Below are 19,382 nucleotides of genomic sequence, written 5' to 3'. Positions count from 1 at the left end.
AAGGCCCATATAGTCTGCCCAGTTTTCTAAATACTTTCATTAGTTCAGTAGGATGAATCCCACGAACTAGGGGATTCATCCGAATGCTAACTCAACCATAGATGGCATAGACTTTCGGGACTTTTGATGCACGAACAGAGACCGACCGCAGGGCCAAAACTCATGGAACTATTTTCGGCTACTTTGCCCGTGCGGTCGGTCAAATCTTTGCTTCCTCATAACTCCCGAACCCCTGGTCTGATATGGGTGATTTTTGAATATGTTTCTCACCCAGATCAGGGCTACCAGGGAGTACCACATTTAAAGGTGTACCTACCGTATTTGGGGTATATCCAAGAACTGGGGAAAAGTATGCACATTATAATGTTAACTGTTAAGCTAAGGGGAGGAGATGTGTGGGAGGTAACATCTATGTGATTGGTTACTGTAGTAATTATGGTGGATACCTCCCTTGCATGGGAGAATCACATAAAAGCAGGAATTGTCTACTCCTGATACTGTGTGTCGTCCAGTTATTGGAAAAGGTGATGGGATATTATTGGATTGCCTTGCTGATTGTGCTTGTTACCCTACTGGATTTACTACTTCTTCCTGAATTATTCTAATACACCAGTGGAGTTAAGCTGTGGGAAATCAGCTACAGTGTGTTTGTGTAAAAAAAACGTGAAAACTGGTACGTGAAAGGAGCATCATCCCTCAAAATAAGATTCTTTCAATCTAAAAATTCAATTTGTGTCTATAATTATATTCTAGCATTACTTTTGGTGTACATGTGTGATATCATTATTACCCATATTTTGCAGGTCAATGTAATTGAACGTTAAAATGGCAGAAGGTAATTACGATTTTTGCGAGTGCATCTGCTCCCATGAAAATGCAATGCGAAGATTGATCAACCTGGTGAGTAGAGTACTATGCTACATTGCCTGCAAATCCCACTAAACTACATGACATTAGGTACCATAAACTGAACTTTTCACCTGAGGCAACAACCTAAGCATTTGCAATAACCATTAGCACATAATTATTCTGTATGCTGTAAACATATTTCCCAATTATTCTGCAGTTTTGTTTTATAGTTTGTTTTTTTCCCTGCATTTACAGAAGAAGGCCCTTAAATGAAAGTAGAAAAATTAGTCTCAGTTTTATATGAAACCTATAACCTTGCTGTCTGGTTCATGTGTTTTTGTTTGTTTGTTGTAAAGCAGCTCTGTCACACTCTAGGTTGCATAATTTGCAAAGACTCCCAAGGGTGAGTGTTCTGCTGGCAGTACGGTGCAGGGGGAGGTACATGAACCTGTTCCTTGCTGCCACCACCATCTTTTTCATGACCGTCCTCATAAGCTCCTGGTGTTTCAGTTGCCCAGAGCCGACTTCCAATTTGTACTCCCATGCATGTGCATGAGTAGAACACTAAGGTCTATGGAGGCGATCGCAGGACCCTTTGCCTTTTGTCAAACATAGGAAAAATACTAAGACAAAGTAATCCCTACTTTATCTTACTATAACTTGACTGGGCTGGAATGTCAGTGAAGTTCCAACACAGTCAATGTGAGTATTTTGTTAAGTTTTGGATGAGTGGGGGAGAGGTGTGATAGTGCCACTAACAAGCCTAAAATGCAGCATAACGTAATGCAGAAAGTGGTTATAGGCTATGTATGAACCGTATATGAAATCCTCTCATCGTAACAGTTTTACGGAAGGCCCTGCAATCACTAGCTTCCTGTTTCAAGCTAGGCTTGTTATTAACTGTGCTGCGACTCCCACTGGCACCAAGGGCAATTTAGGTGGCAACTGTAAAGTAGGCAGGAGATCCATTGGGTCTTCCATGGCAGACAGGGTTAACACATTGTCTCCGCAGGGCACCACTAGAGTTCCCGATACTACACTGATGATATGTTCCCTTAATAGCTTGGTGACTGGCATGAACCTGCATCTATCCATAAGGACGGAGAATGGTAGGTCATCAAACATGGTGCAGTCAGTGACGCTGGGATATTTCTGGGTCTGGCCACAATAGCCATTTTGACAGATATGTCCTGAGTGACAGCAATTATATCCCTGAATGCATCCACAGCGACTGTTGTGGCCTTCTGAATTCAGAACACTGACACTATGGACAAAGATTCATCCTTCCCGCTCTAACCTCCAATTCTTTTATCACACTATTTGCAAAGTCCGCCAAGGCCTCTATGTCCACTCTATACCTCAAGTGAAGCCACAGCGCGGGAAAGTCGCTGGACCTGTTGGGTGAGAAATTCTATGTGGATTTGGCTATTTTTTAGCCTGCCTCTCTTTCCCCTTTTAGAACTCAACATCACCATTGCATTGATGTAGTCCACCTATACCCTGGCAAGGTCTGCTTTCCAGACTTCACGTAGGTCGAGTAGGAGCTTTTTGACGTCCTCTTTAGTGCAGGGAGAAGTCTCTGACAGTGCCACATTAAACTGCAAATTGTACACCACTCATGTTTCCAGATGCCATTTTTATGTTGCAAGAGGCTGTTATTTACTATATACTTGTTTTTGTGTTCTAAAACTGGTCAAATTCAACCTATGCCAGTTGCATATGTGATTCTTTTTGCTGTAGGGGTAGAAGCCCTACACTAGTCCTTTAGTATAGTGGATACTGCCATAAAGATATAATAATCCCCATTGGCAAAAAGGAGAACTATTATACTATTAACAAAAACAAAATACAACATAAGCAATCATAAGATTATTATTGTTCAATATATGCCATTTTAGTGCCAACCTGTGTATTATAAACTTGTTCTACTATATTACTGAAACTAGTGTCTCCGCTACTGTATTTATTAATCTTGTGTGGTGGGATAAATCCATTGGTTTGTTACATTTAAATTCACTGTATTTGTTTCTTTCAGCTGAGACAGTCTCAGTCCTACTGTACAGACACTGAATGCTTACAGGAATGTGAGTATATGAACTCCTGTCAGCACTACCTGCCCTACTCTTCATGGGGCTCTCTGCATTAATACCAAAACTCTCAACGGATTACCTTTGCTTTTTACTTGGTAGAAATACATCTTCTTTTAATTAGGACTCAAAGTGAGTTTCAGAATTTCTCAAATTCAAATCATTCAGCAGCAAAGCAAAAACAATCCTAGCATTTTTTTTTAATATTTCGAGTAACAATACATGGGGGTTCAGCCTATAACATGGATATTTGTCCATCTCCCATAAATCTTTGTGCAATGTTTTTTTTGTTTGTTTTTTCCCCCTATTCGTACACATGAGACCACTTGAATATGATCTGTGCAGCAGCCTCTTGTGCCATATTCTAGTACATAGATGTCAACGAATATGTTTGTGGCCCGCGAGGAAGCACAGAGTGTAAGCTCTCCGTGCTCAGCTTCCCGCAGTGATGCCGGGAGCCTGAATATGATGTCACTCCAGCTCCCGGCATCCCTCTGCGCAGCGCGAGAGAGCTGAGCAGGGAGAGCTCAAAATTAATGCTCCCTCGCTGCCTGTCCGCCCCCCTGCCTGCCTGAATGTACACCTGCCCAGCAGCCCTACTAGACACTAGGTAAGAAATCCACCCAGCTCACCCAGGCTGGGTGGACTAAAAAAAAAAAAAAAAGTGTTTGTGTGTATGGCTGTCTGTGTTTTTATAATATATATCTCTATACTGGAGTTGTGGGAGGGGTTGATCCGGCCTATATAAACTCAGACTTACCTCCATACCAGGCTGATGACTTTTTGGTCACTTCCGGTTCCAGAGACAGTCTTTCTCATGGTTTCTTGTGCCTACCAGTGGTTTTTCCAGACTCCCAGAGCTTCTCCAACCCTAGGAAAATACCCTCCCGTCGGCCGCATCTACCAGGATTCCTTTTAGCCGCGTCCCCGGTACTCTTGATGCACTCTTGATCCCGGGTCGGCCGTCAGGCACCCGGAAACAGTGAGTACAAACCACACGAATTACGTGCTTGCAAACGAACCGCGCTAACATGTACGAATACCTCTGTACACGAACGGTTACTTTAAGTACGACTAGTTACATAGACTGTTTATACGAATGATTATTCACACGACCGGGTATCCATCCGAACTGCTTATACGAACGGCTATTCATGCGAGCAGCTGTTCATGTCAACAGCTATTCATACGTACGGTTAATTATACGAACGATTATTCACACGACTGGGTATCCATGCGACCGGCCACTCATACGAGCAGCGGTTCATGTAAACAGCTATTCATACGTACAGTTAATTACACGGACGGCTATTCATTTGAACAAAACTCATACGAACGACAAAATATCAACATTGGTGAAGTTCACGAACCATTCATACAAGTGGAGGTTTTCAAACGAACGCATAGTTTACGAATAAACACACTAAACGAACAAACGTACGAAACATGACTCATACACGGTCTCAAAGCTAAATTGGGCATGACAGCCGCAACAGTTAAACAATAATAAGCCTACAAGAGGCACAAAAACGGTTACGCTTACTGTTCTAGGTAAAACATATGTTGCTTAAATATGGTTGTTGCTTAAATAGAATTGCAATTATATTTTGGCATGATAATTGGTTTTGCCGCACACTCTGCAAATGTTGCTTTATTTTACAGGTTGTGACTTTTTACCCTACCTGACTACCTACGATAAATCTTAATCCCAAACCCTATAAATTTATATATATATATAGGAATTAATTAGGTCTCAAATTTAGATATTGTCTTTATACGATGTCTTTTCAGTATGAACTGCTATCAACACAAAATACTATTACCACACAGATGGGTACGCTAAACTATTGCACGTTTACGAATCCACAAACAAACCTGTAAGTTCGGGCTATAAGTCACATATATAGTTATAACATTACGTGGGGGTTAAACTCTCTTACTAAAAACTAGTCATAAGTTATATAAGATGCCTACGCCTGATTAGGTCAAATAAGTTAACTCTCACTTCAATCCCTTAAAGGGAAACTCCAGTGCCAGGAAAACAGTTTTCCTGGCACTGCAGGTTCCCTCTCCCTCCCATCTCCCACTTCCCGGTTGCTAAAGGGGTGAAAACCCTTTCAGTAACTTACCTGAGGCAGCGACTATGTCCCTCGTCGCCGCTCCTCCTGACTGCGTCGGCCGGTGGGAGAGACTGATCCCGCCCAACGGCCGGGGAGACCTAATCCGCATGCGCGGCAATTTCAATGCTTTCCTATGGGGAAATGAGCGACGCTGAAGGTCCTCACACAGCGTGAGGACGTCCAGCGACGCTCTAGCACAGGTTTCCTGTACTAGGAACCAGGAAGTGCCCTCTAGTGGCTGTCTAGTAGACAGCCACTAGAGGTGGAGTTAACCCTGTAAGGTAATTATTGCAGTTTATAAAAAACTGCAATAATTACACTTGCAGGGTTAAGAGTAGTGGGAGTTGACACCCAGACCACTCCAATGGGCATAAGTGGTCTGGGTGCCTGCAGTGTCCCTTTAACTCAATAGGTTAAAAACACCAAAAAAACGCTTACCCCTCAAGCAGGATACTATTCATTGTCATGCCTTAACTATGGTATCCTCTTACTTCCTGGTTCCACGGAGCTTAGCCACACCCCTTTATGACACGGTCTCCTTATTTAATCCGACCGCACCAGCTGAGCGACGCTGGATTATTGAACTACGTTCCGTACTCACGAACCGGTTACTACATCGTTGTGAAAACCCTCTGTTACCGGACCGGACTGGAAGACTTCAAGTTCCCTTCACCTCTCCTCATCCACGACTAAAGCTGAACTCTCTCCTTCCAGGATAACCGCCTCTGAGGAGATCTCGGGAACCAGTGTTCTATGTGCCGGAAGCTAAGTAAAACCTCTGTGATAAGCGTTGCATCTCAAAGCTGTTATTTCCTGTCTCCAAAGTCCTTCGATAAAACAAACCCGTTACAGCTAACTTCAACTCATACTTTATCTCAGTTAGCTGCATCTGTCTTGCTTCAGTTAAAGTCTATGGAACAGCTATTGTAACTTCTTATCACCTAATTCATTAATACTACTAAGAGACTCTTTCTGATTCAGTGTTTGCTAATTACTACCGTTTACTACTTAAAGCTACAGTGCCTGTAATTGTGGACTTCAGTTATCGTTTACTACTTAAAGCTACAGTGCCTATAATTGTGGACTTCAGTTATCGTTTACTACTTAAAGCTACAGTGCCTGTAATTGTGGACTTCAGTTATCGTTTACTACTTAAAGCTACAGTGCCTGTAATTGTGGACTTCAGTTATCGTTTACTACTTAAAGCTACAGTGCCTGTAATTGTGGACTTCAGTTATCGTTTATTAATTAAAGCTACAGTACCTGTAATTGGACTTAAAGTCAATACCTTTTACTTTTGATAATAAATATTCAAACTATAAGAAATCTGCAGTTGTGTTCCTTCATAACAAATGTTTAGACGTGACATTCATAAAGATAGGTATAAAAATAAAAAATACATATAATTTTGGGCAAGTGTCATATACAGTGTATATAATTAATTTTATTTTACATCTCACAGACAACTGTGTTCAGTCAAGCACTTACTACGTCACGGAATAAGACCCTCCGTTAACTTACAGGTACGCTCGGCCACCGGTTACCTTTCCCATACACCATTAACTAAAAAGTCACCCAAGCTCAGTACCTAGATTGTCACAAACAAGACTAATAACTATCCTCACGTGGAGGTGTACCGTATGCCCCACGACCCAGTTTTCGATAGGGACATGCACACCCTACTTGTGGTGTAGTTAGTACCACTCTTCTTCTCCCCTCTGTCTTTGCCACACCCCGCCGTCGATTCATGGCACAGTCTGGACCAAATCATAGATAGAGCCTCTATTCAGCCTCATCTCCCCAAACGTAATTAAGTTCTTCGCCATCTGGCCTTTATAAAAGTACAACTCAAGAATAATCACTACGTTACTACTATACATGATCATATGTCATTTATAGCATGTCTCACCTGTCGGATCAAGGAGAGGATTTCTCGTTACCAAGTACTCCGGCCAGACCAGCTACTGCAACCATAACCACCGCTATAAGCGAGAAATTAGAGACTTTAAGCCCCTGTTCTATGAGGTCATGGACAATCCCTAAGATAGCCTCTGAACTAAGACGCAGAGGAATTTCGTACCCAGCTACTGCCAGGAAAGCGGAGCTGTATAAGTTACTAATGGCCAACTCAGACAATCCTCTACCGGGGCCTAGCTCACAAGTCAGCATTGGCGACACTCTAGCCAGTATCCAAACTACTATGTCAGCAATGCTGGCTTCTATCAATAACTTAGATCAGAGAATGGAGAAGCTGGAATACTCAACTCCAGCTGACGTGAATCCCATAGATCTCGTAACCACCATACCCACCGTACAAATTGCAGCCACACAGGGTAATGCTACGTTCACACCACCTGCACAGGGGTCAGACACGCACATAATCATCCCGGCACACATGGTCCCACCCAATATAAAAAAAGGATATATTAGAGGGTAAGGATGTAAATCTTATGTTACTCCTGATAGCGTCCCAAGATATAATTGACAACAAGACGTACAACTACAGTGACGTGTCTGTGGTACTCAGGGCTAAAGACCACAGGTTAGACCAAAAACAGACCATCCCGGAATTCGTGCTAGCCTTCGGTCTCTACAGAGACATTATCTGCTTTAACTACCCACAACGCAGAGAGGAGTTAGACCTCTACAAGCACAAGTTGGTAGACCTGGGTGGCAAGTACGGTGGCACTACATTCTACGACTATCACAAGTCCTTCTCGGCTAAAGCGGCGGCTACATTTGCTCAGTTTAACATAAGAATAAACTGAAGCCACATGGACTCCGAGTTATTCTGCCGCCACTTTGTAGGGCAATTGCCACCGGATTGCGCTGTTAGTCTAATTCCCACTCTACCAACTTGTGCCCCATCGAACCCAACTTACCCAGCACTAACTACAATACACCAAGCACCAGCACGGTTGAGCAAAGAGGTTTAAGGGACAAACTGGGTAGACCCATAGTCTTTCTGGGGAAGGCACAGGTATGCAACAACTTCAAAGCAGGCGGTTGCAGTTTCAGTGCCTGCAGGTTGTTGCATGTCTGTGCCATCTGCTTCAGATCCCACGCCAAAACAATGTGCCCTAATCGCCTATTCCCCAAAAAATGACTAACTGAGGTACTGGTTGATACACTAGCCTTTTACCTCAACACTCACTCATCCCCGCACCTAGTGAAATTCCTAATCACGGGCTTCACTGAAGGGTTCCACACTGGGCTAATTGCACTCCCCATTGGTACGCTGGAATGTAACAATCTACATTCGGCAACTTTTAGACCTCACCACAGTGGATACACTCCTTCACAAGAAAGTTCAGAAAGGCTTCATGATCGGGCCATTTCATATTCCCCACGTTCACCTGTTGGCGTACCAATCCTATAGGTATCGCCACAGGGAAGTACAATAATAAAAAGCGCTTGATCATAGACCCGTCGGCTCCTCATTCTGTTGTCACACCTAGCCTCAACGCACTCATACTGTCAGATGAATTCTCCCTGCAGTATGCCATATTAGACAAAGCCATACAGGCAATATTGGAGGCAGGGAAAGCAGACATGTCCAATGCCTTCAAGCTGCTCCCAATACACCAGTTACTGTGGCATCTACATGGAGTAAAATGGAAAGACTGGTACTATTTTGCCGTTTGACTAACTTTTGGAGCAAAAAGCAGCCGAAAGTTATTTGATTTATTCGCAGAGACACTATGTTGGTTGTTGTTAAATATAGTGGGTTGTCCAGTTGTTATCCACTATCTAGATGACTTCCTTACAGTAGAGGAACACAAGTCTGTCCCACTGAGCATTACTAAAACTGTGGCACTATTTGCTACTCTCGGAGTGCCGGTTGCCTTGGACAAAACAGTGGGGCCCGTCACTAAGTTGTCTTTTCTCGGGATATGCCTAGACTGGCACCATGCAGGCTAGCCTCCCCGCAGACAAGGTTCAGAGAATCAGGACAGAGATAGACCTGTTTCTCAACAGAGGTACTACCAACCTACTCAACAGAGGTACCAACTACCTACTCAACAGAAGTACAAGTCTCTACTTGGTTCTCTGAACTTTGCGATGAGAATTATTCCTCAAGGATGCTTGTTCATATCTAGGCTACTCAGCCTACTATCCAAATTACCTAAGGACCTCAGCACAGTCACTCTCGACCAACATGCCAGGTCAGACTTGGCTATGTGGAGAAAATTCTCAAAGTGGAATGGCATTAATATGTTCATTCCACCTTGGACAGAGTTTTCCCCAGTATTATGGACTGACGCAGCAGCCCACTCAGGGTACGCAGCCATTTTTGGCGACAGGTGGCTTAGAGGCGCATGGCCAGACGAGACTACTTCATTACCCTTGTTTAATACCACTTCCGCACTGTTTGAAGTATACCCTATAATTGCTGCTGCTAAAGTCTGGGGACACCTTTTGGAAATGCTACACCGACAATGCAGCCACATGCAAGATCATCAACAAAGGCAGGTCTTTGACTATGAGGCTAATCAGGAGACTAGTGTGGTTGGCAGCAACTCTACACTTTCACCTCACGTGCGAGCACATACCGGGCCACCACAACACCGCAGCTGATGCCCTGTCTCGTTCTAATTTTCAGGTGTTCCGTCAAGAACATCCCACAGCCGAGATAGACCCATACAACCCTCCGCTATTTTAGCACCTCATCCTGGACTGAATGCACTCATGGCGCACGGCAGAATGCTAGCACAGTCAGCACTCGCTGCAAACACCAGACGTTCATATAACAGAGCCCTTACTATTTTCAACAGGTTCATCACAGAGTACAAAATCAGTAACCCATAGTCCTTAGACTCCATGGTGGCATTTACTTATTTTTGCCACCTACATTTCAAACTACCATAAAATTATAACTCACAGGTATACAATATCACCTCACAAACACGTATCCCAGTCACAGCACCTTCATGTCCACTAATCCTATTCGAAACCTTTTAAAAGGCATCTTGAGACTCGAAGCACAAAAACCCACTATACGCCTACCAATAGACACAAACAAGTTTCGGGTAGGCATGTGCCAATAGACGCAAACAAGTTTTTTCCCCAAGCTGTGTAATTTGACTCATAACTCTCTGATTGGTGGATTAAGTAACCAATCAGAGAGTTATGAGTCAAATTACACAGCGTGGGAAAATTCCAAAGAACTTTCCCACGCTGTGAAAATGACACAGAGCACTCTGATTGGTGGATTTCCAACCAACCAGAGTGCTGTGACAGGTAAATGTAGAGACTTACCGGTCAATCTCTTCATTTACCTGTCAGATCACTCTGATTGGATGGCTTAAACCCACCAATCAGAGTGCCCTGAGCCTAATTGCAGGGCGGGGCAAGGCTTTATAAGCCCTGATCTATAATTTTAGTTACCCAATCAAAAAAATCAATAAGATTAGTTTGGCATGATCTCCCTGAAGTAAACTCATGTTGTCTCTGATCTTGAAATCCATGTGTTTTTAGATGTTCAACAATCCTATCCTTTAACATGGTTTCCATCACTTTCCCCATTACTGAAGTTAGGCTTACTGGCCTGTAGTTGCCCGACTCCTCCCTAATTACCTTTCTTGTGAATGGGCACAACATTTGCTAACTTCCAATCTTCTGGGACTACTCCTGTTATCAATGATTGGTTAAATAAATCTGTTAATGGTTTTGCTAGTACACCACTAAGCTCTTTTAATAGCTTTGGGTGTATTCCATCAGGTCCCATTGACTTATTTGTCTTTACTTTTGACAGTTGAAATAGAACCTCTTCCTCTGTAAACTCACGTGTAATAAATGACTCATTTATCCTTTTTCTTAACTGAGGTCCCTTTCCTTCATTTTCATCTGTAAATACCGAACAAAAATATTCATTGAGGCAGTCAGCTAGACCTTTATCCTCATCTACATACCTTCCTTCTTTTGTTTTTAATCTAACTAATCCTTGTTTTACTTTTCTTTTCTCACTGTGACTGTGCTATTTTCTCTTCTGTGTGTGATTTGGAAACTCTTATAACTTGCTTAGCCTCTTTCTGCCTAATCTTATAGGTCATTCTGTCTTCCTCACTCTGGTTTTTTTTATAATTACTAAATGCTAACTTTTTGTTTTTTACTATTTTGGCTACATCCGTGGAGTACCACAGTGGTTTCTTGAATTTTTTGCTTTTACTGACAAGCCTAATGCAATTTTCTGTTGCCTTCAGTAGTGCAACTTTTAAATAATCCCATTTCTTTTGGACTTCATTTAAATTGCTCCAGTCTGATAATGACTCCTTTACACATATTCTAATTTTGTAAAAGTCTGTTTTTCTAAAGTCTAAAACTTTTGTTTTTGTGTGGTGTGATTCGGTCACTGTTCTTATATTAAACCACACTGACTGATGATCACTGGATCCTAAACTTTCACCTACAGTAATATCTGATACCAAATCTCCATTTGTTAACACTAAATCTAGTATGGCCTCTTTACGAGTTGGCTCCTCAACGACTTGTTTTAGAGACAATCCCAGTAGGGAGTTTAGAATATGTGTGCTCCTGGCACAAGTAGCTATTTTTGTTTTCCAATTTACATCAGGAAGATTAAAGTCACCCATGATGATAACTTCCCCCTTCATTGTCATTTTAGCTATTTCTTCAACTAGTAGATTATCTAACTCTTCAATTTGTCCTGGGGGCCTATAAATCACACCTACACGAGTTACTGTGTGATTACCAAATTCTAACGTAACCCAAACTGACTCTATGTTCGCCTCACTAACCTTTATTAGGCTAGATTTTATGCTATTCTTTACATACAGGGCCAAATGTTTGTTACCGAATCTGAAATGTACCTTCCCAATTGACTTCCATGATGGCCTGCGAGCCTAACATTCCTGTAACTGTACCGTAAACAAATAAAAAGATTTACAAAAAAAAAAAAAAAAAAACGAACATAAAAATTACGTAAAATGTACCCTGCCCCAAAATAGCAATTTAAGGTGTAATAAGTCATGTAAGAAACCTCTCCCAATTACTCTTTCAGCAAGGAGAGTCCAAGGAAACACCTGTTGTGAGAAAATCCTTTACCCTTAAGGCAAGCCATTTTAAATGGTGGCCTGTAATTGTGTAAACATCAGTTGTTTGGTTCAAAGAATAGTTTGTTTTTAATTCTTTAGACACTTTAATTACACACTGTAGCTAACTGCTTAAAATGTTCTGCATAATTATATATTGTTTTTAACAAGTTGAAACTCTGAACATCCTCTAGCTTCTAAATTATTTTCAGTAGTCATACTTTAACCCCTTAAGGACACATGACATGTGTGACATGTCATGATTCCCTTTTATTCCAGAAGTTTGGTCCTTAAGGGGTTAATCAATATACAGAGCATCATGTCTACGGCTAATATCCAGCTCCAAGATGACTCCACTGTTGCCACTTGCTCTTCCTCGTTCTCCATCAGTATGCCTGCTGACCTCTCCTGTGATATAAAACTCAATGCTCCCCATGGCATAGAGCAGGGATACACAACCTTCGGCACTCCAGATGTTGTGGACTACGTCCCCCATAATGCTCTTACACACATAATGCTGGCAAAGCATCATGGGAGGTGTAGTCCAAAACATCTGCAGTGCCGAAGGTTGCCTATGCCTGGCATAGAGAATGGCATTGGAGACAAGATACACATGCACTCCCAAATGCCAGACTACTCTAATCAAATGCTGCTCTGCGGACATTGTTGCGAGGACAGCGTTTTACATAGAAGTGTTAAAATGACAGGACACTGCACCCAGAACCACTTCATTGAAATTAACTTGTCTGGGTGACTTTAGTGGTTCTTTAAACAAAAAAATAAAGGGACACCCACAACCCTAATTTGTGTTTGTGTTGCATGGCATTGTTTATTTTTTTACCACTTGTACACTGCTGCTGAATATGTTGGCAATCTGTACATATTATTGCTGTAACTAAAATTTATATAAACATACCTTTTTTTCTTCTTTTTGTTCCCCCATTGATGCCCCTATTTGTTCCCCGTTGATGCCAAGCTATCTTGTGATTTCACGAGTTTAGTTTGTGTCCTGGCATCACTTTCTGTTTGAAGTCTAGATTTTGACCTTGCAAGATAATGAAAGCAATCAATCAGTAAACCTTTAAAAAAAACTCTGGGCAGCAATACAACTTTAGTGCATTTGATAGTATTTTGTCTAATAGTCATGCTGACTGTTTCTCCACATTGGCATCACTTCAGTTTTGTTTGATAAATATGAACAGTCCATTCAGAAAGTATTCAGACCCCTTAATTTGTTAACATGTTGCAGCCTTACCATTTGTTTCCATTCCCATGAATGTATACCCAATATTTATTAATGACAAAGAAAAAAAAAAGTTTTTGAAAAACATTGAGATTTTTATTTATTTTAAATATCACATTGACATAAGTATTCAGACCCTTTGCTATGACCCTATGATAGATCATCTTTGAAAGGTTTCTACACTAATTTGAGTCCACAAAATGAATTGAATGGACGTGATTTGAAAAGTCAGACACCTGTGCAAAAAAAAAATTTTAAAAAAGCCTAGTGCTAAGGAAGAGTAGGCACATGCTTACCAGGTCAGCAGGTGCCTACTCTACCCAAATGTAAAGAGGGGCGAGCAGCGAGGGAGCTCTGTACTATATTTGCTGTGCCTTTTCAACTCCCACATGCACCCTATAGTGATTCTTGGAGCCAAAATGTGATGTCACACTGACCCAGTCATCACACAGAACACGCAATGCACAAAGATCAGAGCAGCTACCCACTGGATCCAAGGGAGTAGGGAGACTGAATGGACCTAGAAAAAAAAAAAATACGGAAATACATTCTTTTGTGTGTGTGTGAGATAGTGTTTGTGAGCATGTTTGTCTGTTCCAGGAGGGATAAGCCAAATGGCTAATGATTTAGGTAAACTAGAAAAATGGTCAGAGTTGTGGCAACTGACATATAATGTGGATAAGTGCAAGATAATGCATCTTGGACGTAAAAACCCAAGGGCAGAGTACAGAATATTTGATAGAGTCCTAACCTCAACATCTGAGGAAAGGGATTTAGGGGTGATTATTTCTGATGACTTAAAAAGGTAGACAGACAATGTAATAGAGCAGCAGGAAATGCTAGCAGAATGCTTGGTTGTATAAGGAGAGGTATTAGCAGTAGAAAGAGGGAAGTCCTTATGCCATTGTACAGAACACTGGTGAGACCTCACTTGGAGTATCGTACGCAGTACTGGAGACCGTATCTCCAGAAAGATATTGATACTTTAGAGAGAGTTCAAAGAAGGGCTACTAAACTGGTTCATGGATTGCAGGATAAAACTTACAAGGAAAGGTTAAAGGACCACTCTAGGCACCCAGACCACTTCAGCTCAATGAAGTGGTCTGGGTGCCAGGTCCATCTAGGGTTAACCCTGCCTGCGGTAATCATAGCAGTTTCAGAGAGTGTCTCATTGACAGCTGCTAGAGGCACTTCCCACTGATTTTCACAGTGAGAAGACGCCAGCGTCCATAGGAAAGCATTGAGAATGCTTTCCTATGGACTGACTGCGCATGCGTGGCACATGCAGTCGAAGAGGGAGTAGAGTCCCCAGCGCCGAGGGAGCACGGCACGGGAGAAAGGTAAGTGTTTAACCCCTTCCTCTCCTTAGAACCCTGGCACTATATAGTGGACCTTTAACATGTATAGCTTGGAGGAAAGACGAGACGGGGGGGATATGATAGAAACATTTAAATACATAAAGGGAATCAACACAGTAAAGTAGGAGTCTATATTCAAAAGAAGAAAAAGTACCACAACAAGAGGACAGTCTTAAATTAGAGGGGCAAAGGTTTAAAAATAATATCAGGAAGTAATACTTTACTGAGAGGTTAGTGGATGCATGGAATAGCCTTCCAGCTGAAGTGGTAGCGGTTAACACAGTAAAGGAGTTCAAGCATGCATGGGATAGGCATAAGGCTATTCTAACTATAAGATAAAGCCAGGGACTAATATGCGGTCACATTTTATGTTCCTGTATGTGTATGTACCTGTATGCCTGACAGTGTATTTGTGTATTTGCACGTCTGTACTGAAATTTTCCTATTTTTCCTTTCAGCCCTTTTGACCTAAATTATGGAGTGTATTTGTCTATTTCTTTACAATTTCCTGTTCTAAACCAACACATGGTAAAATTCAATAAAATGGTAGAATTTGTGGATTTCTTTTCGGACACAATGAACAATCCCCCTAAAGCCCAGATCATTACAAAATCTAAAGAAGTGCTCACCCCTACCATTTACCTGTTGAATACTGAACGGTTTAATCTATAAAATATGACACTAGTGTAGGTCTAAAATTGTGCTTTTTCTGTATATGCTTTCTTTTACTTTGTCAATGGTATTTCTTATGATGCCTACTCCCTATCATTTAATTGCATCATATGGCCTCCTTGAATAAGCTTTCTGATCCTTTTTTATGCAATGAGAGTGCTTCACGAGGATATTTGATTACTCACGGCTGTAGGGAATCTGCCTGTCAAGGTGTGTTAAGGAATGTATATAATCTTTCCCACCAAGAGATCTAAGCACAGAAATTCTGGTTTCTGCTCAAATTCTCAATAGGTGTTCCTTATCAGAGTAAACCATGCTTCTTAATCATATGGTAGTGGTGACAAAAAATACCCAAGGGTGGTGTATTAATAATGTTTGTTTAGGTCACTGCGTCAGTAGGGTTGGTTACGTTGAGAAGATGTTTCTGCTGTGATTCTCGAGCCAATCCTTACATAGTTACCTTTTAGTCATACTGCATATTCATGGCACTGGGACTGTCTGTCTGTGCTGTTTTTAAGCGATTAGGGCTGTTGGAGCTGGTATTTGGTAATACGTCAAGGTTTACTGTTTAAGAAAACCAGTGTTTTTGCAAAGATTTTGATTATTGGTGGAGGATTTTTAAAGCACATTGATTACAACAGATTAGCTGAAAATCTGAAATATGATAAGTGAAAGGAGATTGTGATGTTAAATAAAACAGGTCTGTCCAGTCTCACCAGACTGCATTCAGAGATCTGCCTAGCATTCAAATGTTACTTTTTAATGTGATTTAGGAGAAAACCTGCCGTGGCAGATTGTACAACTGTTGTATGAGGATGGCTTGTATTTCCAATTGTGATTTGCAAATAGTTATGGTATCTGGAGTGCTCCTTTAAAGGGAAATGTCACTTCCGATATTTTAAAGGTTTATACATTTCAACAACAAAAAAATGTATTTGCAAAATGTGAAAAATAAAGCTAAATGTGGAGATGCACCCCTCTGTCATACATTCTTTTAGACGTTCTGTCCTTCACCTAGCAGTCAGCATGCAGAAAGTGAAGTGATGCTTAGAATGTACTTTTAAGGTGCACTGCTCATCCCTAAGGTTAAAACGAGATCTGATCTACAATGCATTTTAATTTGTTGGGTGGCAAGTGTTGAGTCACAAAGCAGGTGTACCTGAATATGAAACCAAGAGTAAGAGTAACCTAGTAGCCTGGTAGTGGGTTTAATTTTTCCTTTTGGGGAGAGGAAAAGTAAGTCTCCTAGAGATATCAACCCCTCAACATTACGGCGTGCTTATTCCGTCCTACAAATGGAGGGCTTGAACGTCGTTAAGGTGGCATAGCACACCCTAATGATCGTGAACACCCGGGAATCCAAATACTTACCCTCTGTGGCAATCTGAATCTGAGTGCGTGACAACCAGGGCAGTACCCCTGCAGCAAATCCTGCCCATCAGTGTTGTGACACCGCGATCACATGACTGGATCGGCCTGATTACATTATTGCCTGCAGGGGGACTGTCTGGGAATCTGCCTGAGCACCCCGAACATGGGAAAAAACACAATTATGTAAAAATCTCAGATGAACAAAATATATTGTACACTACACTGTCATTTATTTAACAAAAAGAAAGTCTAAATGGAGAAGCCATCGGTGAAAATGACACCTTTTGATTCAGTAGCTTTTAGAACCACCTTTTGTAGCAATAACATGAAGTAATCGTTTTCTGTAGAGTCTGAGATGTAACTCTTATGCAATTTCTCTGAGGATCGGTATGACCTTTGAGTGAATTTGCTGGGATGTCCACTCCAGTGATTGGCAACTGTCTTGAATGTTTTCCACTTTTGAATGATCTCTCACTGTAGAATGAGACTTTAGATTGTTTGGAAATGGCCTCATAACTCTTCCTAGTTTGATAGGCAGCAACAATTGCTTCTCTAAGACCATTGCTGATGTCCTTTCTCCTTTGCATTGCGTGAACACACACACTTGAGTTCTCCAGACCAGCAAACTGCTAATATTTTGGCCTTTATAGGGGTGGTCACATTTGCTGCTGATCAATTAATCAAGGGCATTTGCAGTCTGCTACTTGGGGTGTACTTGGTTTTTCCACACATGGCTTCTCCATTTTGGCATTATTTTTGTTAAAGCGTGACAGTGTAATATGTTGTGTGTTGTTCAGTTGTATTTACCCAATTTGAAATCTCTGTTAGCGGCTTTGATTTCCATTTTATTACAGTTCTTACCCCGATTACTTCATACATTTATAATTTTGTTTGTTTTCTGAAGTACCGGGACCAAACCCCTCTGGAGATGCTGGTTTTAGTATCACGATGATTCTGATGGCCTGGCTTGTGATCGGTTTCACGTTATTCTTGTTAAGACCACAAAGTCTCAGAGGATCCAGATCAACTGGAAAGTCTAGCAGTCCACATAATGTAAGTATTTTAGGCTTTCATTGGCTACCAATAGTAATGAGTTCTTAATGGATTGTTCATTATTGGAATTCCGTTATGACACCATGTTGCTGCTTTGTCTTATCTTTACATTGTGCAGCCACTTTTAGCACATGCTTTCTGGACGAGGCATACCCTTTATTTAGATAATATAGCATTTTATCTTTCCATTTACTGGTAATTTAGCGATAACCGTGGTTTTGCTACAAATATGGCCTATCTGAAGTAGATCCGAAGTAGTCCATTGTATCCATGTGTTGGGTGACTGTCCCTTTAATATATTTCTGATATAAAACATGACCACATTCCTTTAACAGAGCTCATTAATGTGGAATAAGAAGGTTAATTAGTTGGTTTTAACATGTTAGCAAGTTGCAAGCACTTTCCAAGTATTGTACATACACACTGGTAACCTACTATGATTTTTCTAAAATAACTTCTATTTAATAGTAGGATCCAAATAAATCTATATCTATGTAACTGTGTTTATTACATCTAATATGAATAATAATGGTGTTTGTTATTTTTTTGGTTCTTAATGTGTTTGTTCTTTTTATTTATTTATATTTTTTTTACCCTCTAAAATACCCGAATTATTCAACCTTTTAATCTCTAACAGGATTTATAGAAATAAGTACCATTTAATTGAAATCGTAATTGTTTCACTGTATTTAGCAATTAGTCAGTGAAGTTTATTAAATCTCATTTCAGAACCAAGGACCTGAGCCTCCAGCCCCGCCTGTAGACTAGCCCATTTCAGGCCCTCTGGACGGCTACAAGTTTGCATGACCAAATTGAAACGAAAAACGACCAGACTACTCTCAAATCAACCAACCATTCTGTCTCCTCTCCTGTGTGTATGCAGCCAATGACACGGACTATATCAAAGACTCTGTGTTCCAAAATGTTAACATGGATCAAGGCATCCAGTTCTGGAATCAATGACCTGTTCCCACTGTAATGTATTGATTGTATACATTTCAAGCAACCTGGTTAAATGCATTTTATACTATTATACTGTGCCACAAGTTCTGATATTTTGAACCCAGTGTTCAAATGTGCTAAATTTGTTGATTTACTAAGAATGTATTTTGTCATATTTTAAAAATTGTCTTCAATGGGCTATAGTTTTTAAAGATCCTTTTGACGTCCTGTTTTATTTATGTAAGCAAACCGGTTCTTATACAGTGTATCTGCCATCATTATGCGATGAATCTTGGTACACTCTAGCTGTTTAGATATCATTCCTATGTTTGTGATGGTGCCTAACGTCATTGACGTTGTACTTAAGTCTACAGATCTATTCAGGGCCGGTGCAAGGATTTTTGACTACACAGGCGAAGATGCATTTTGCCCCCCCCCCCCCCCCAAAAAAAAGCATTTTCACCTGTGTGTCATGTAACCCCCCCTTTTAAATTTCTTATCCCCTTCAGTGTTTTATATCCCATCATTCGAATATCTTACTCCCCTTTTCTCCTTTGTGTATCTTACACCCGCTTTGCTGTGTTTTATCTCCTCGTGTTTTTTTGCTTACAACCCATTTGTGTATTTTGTTTACT

The 19,382-nt window shown here is 41.0% G+C and overlaps 1 protein-coding gene across 3 annotated transcripts in view; it reads left to right on the top strand.

Annotated features, from left to right (window-relative positions):
- Positions 1-18,963, top strand: part of SMIM14 (small integral membrane protein 14) — a 49,869-nt gene extending 30,906 nt beyond the window's left edge. For all 3 annotated transcript variants that reach the window (XM_063459917.1, XM_063459918.1, XM_063459919.1), the window contains 4 exons: positions 804-900; positions 2,885-2,933; positions 17,657-17,805; positions 18,535-18,963. In XM_063459917.1, coding sequence (XP_063315987.1) covers positions 826-900; positions 2,885-2,933; positions 17,657-17,805; positions 18,535-18,573 — 312 coding nt within the window. In that variant the 5' untranslated portion in view covers positions 804-825 and the 3' untranslated portion in view covers positions 18,574-18,963. The remainder of the gene's footprint in view (positions 1-803; positions 901-2,884; positions 2,934-17,656; positions 17,806-18,534) is intronic.
- Positions 18,964-19,382: the final 419 nt, after the last annotated feature.

The sequence above is a fragment of the Pelobates fuscus genome, chromosome 6 (genome assembly GCF_036172605.1).
Source record: "Pelobates fuscus isolate aPelFus1 chromosome 6, aPelFus1.pri, whole genome shotgun sequence".
Taxonomy (NCBI): domain Eukaryota; kingdom Metazoa; phylum Chordata; class Amphibia; order Anura; family Pelobatidae; genus Pelobates; species Pelobates fuscus.
Note: the sequence above shows the minus strand (reverse complement) of the source record. Positions and strands in the feature narration are given on the sequence as shown.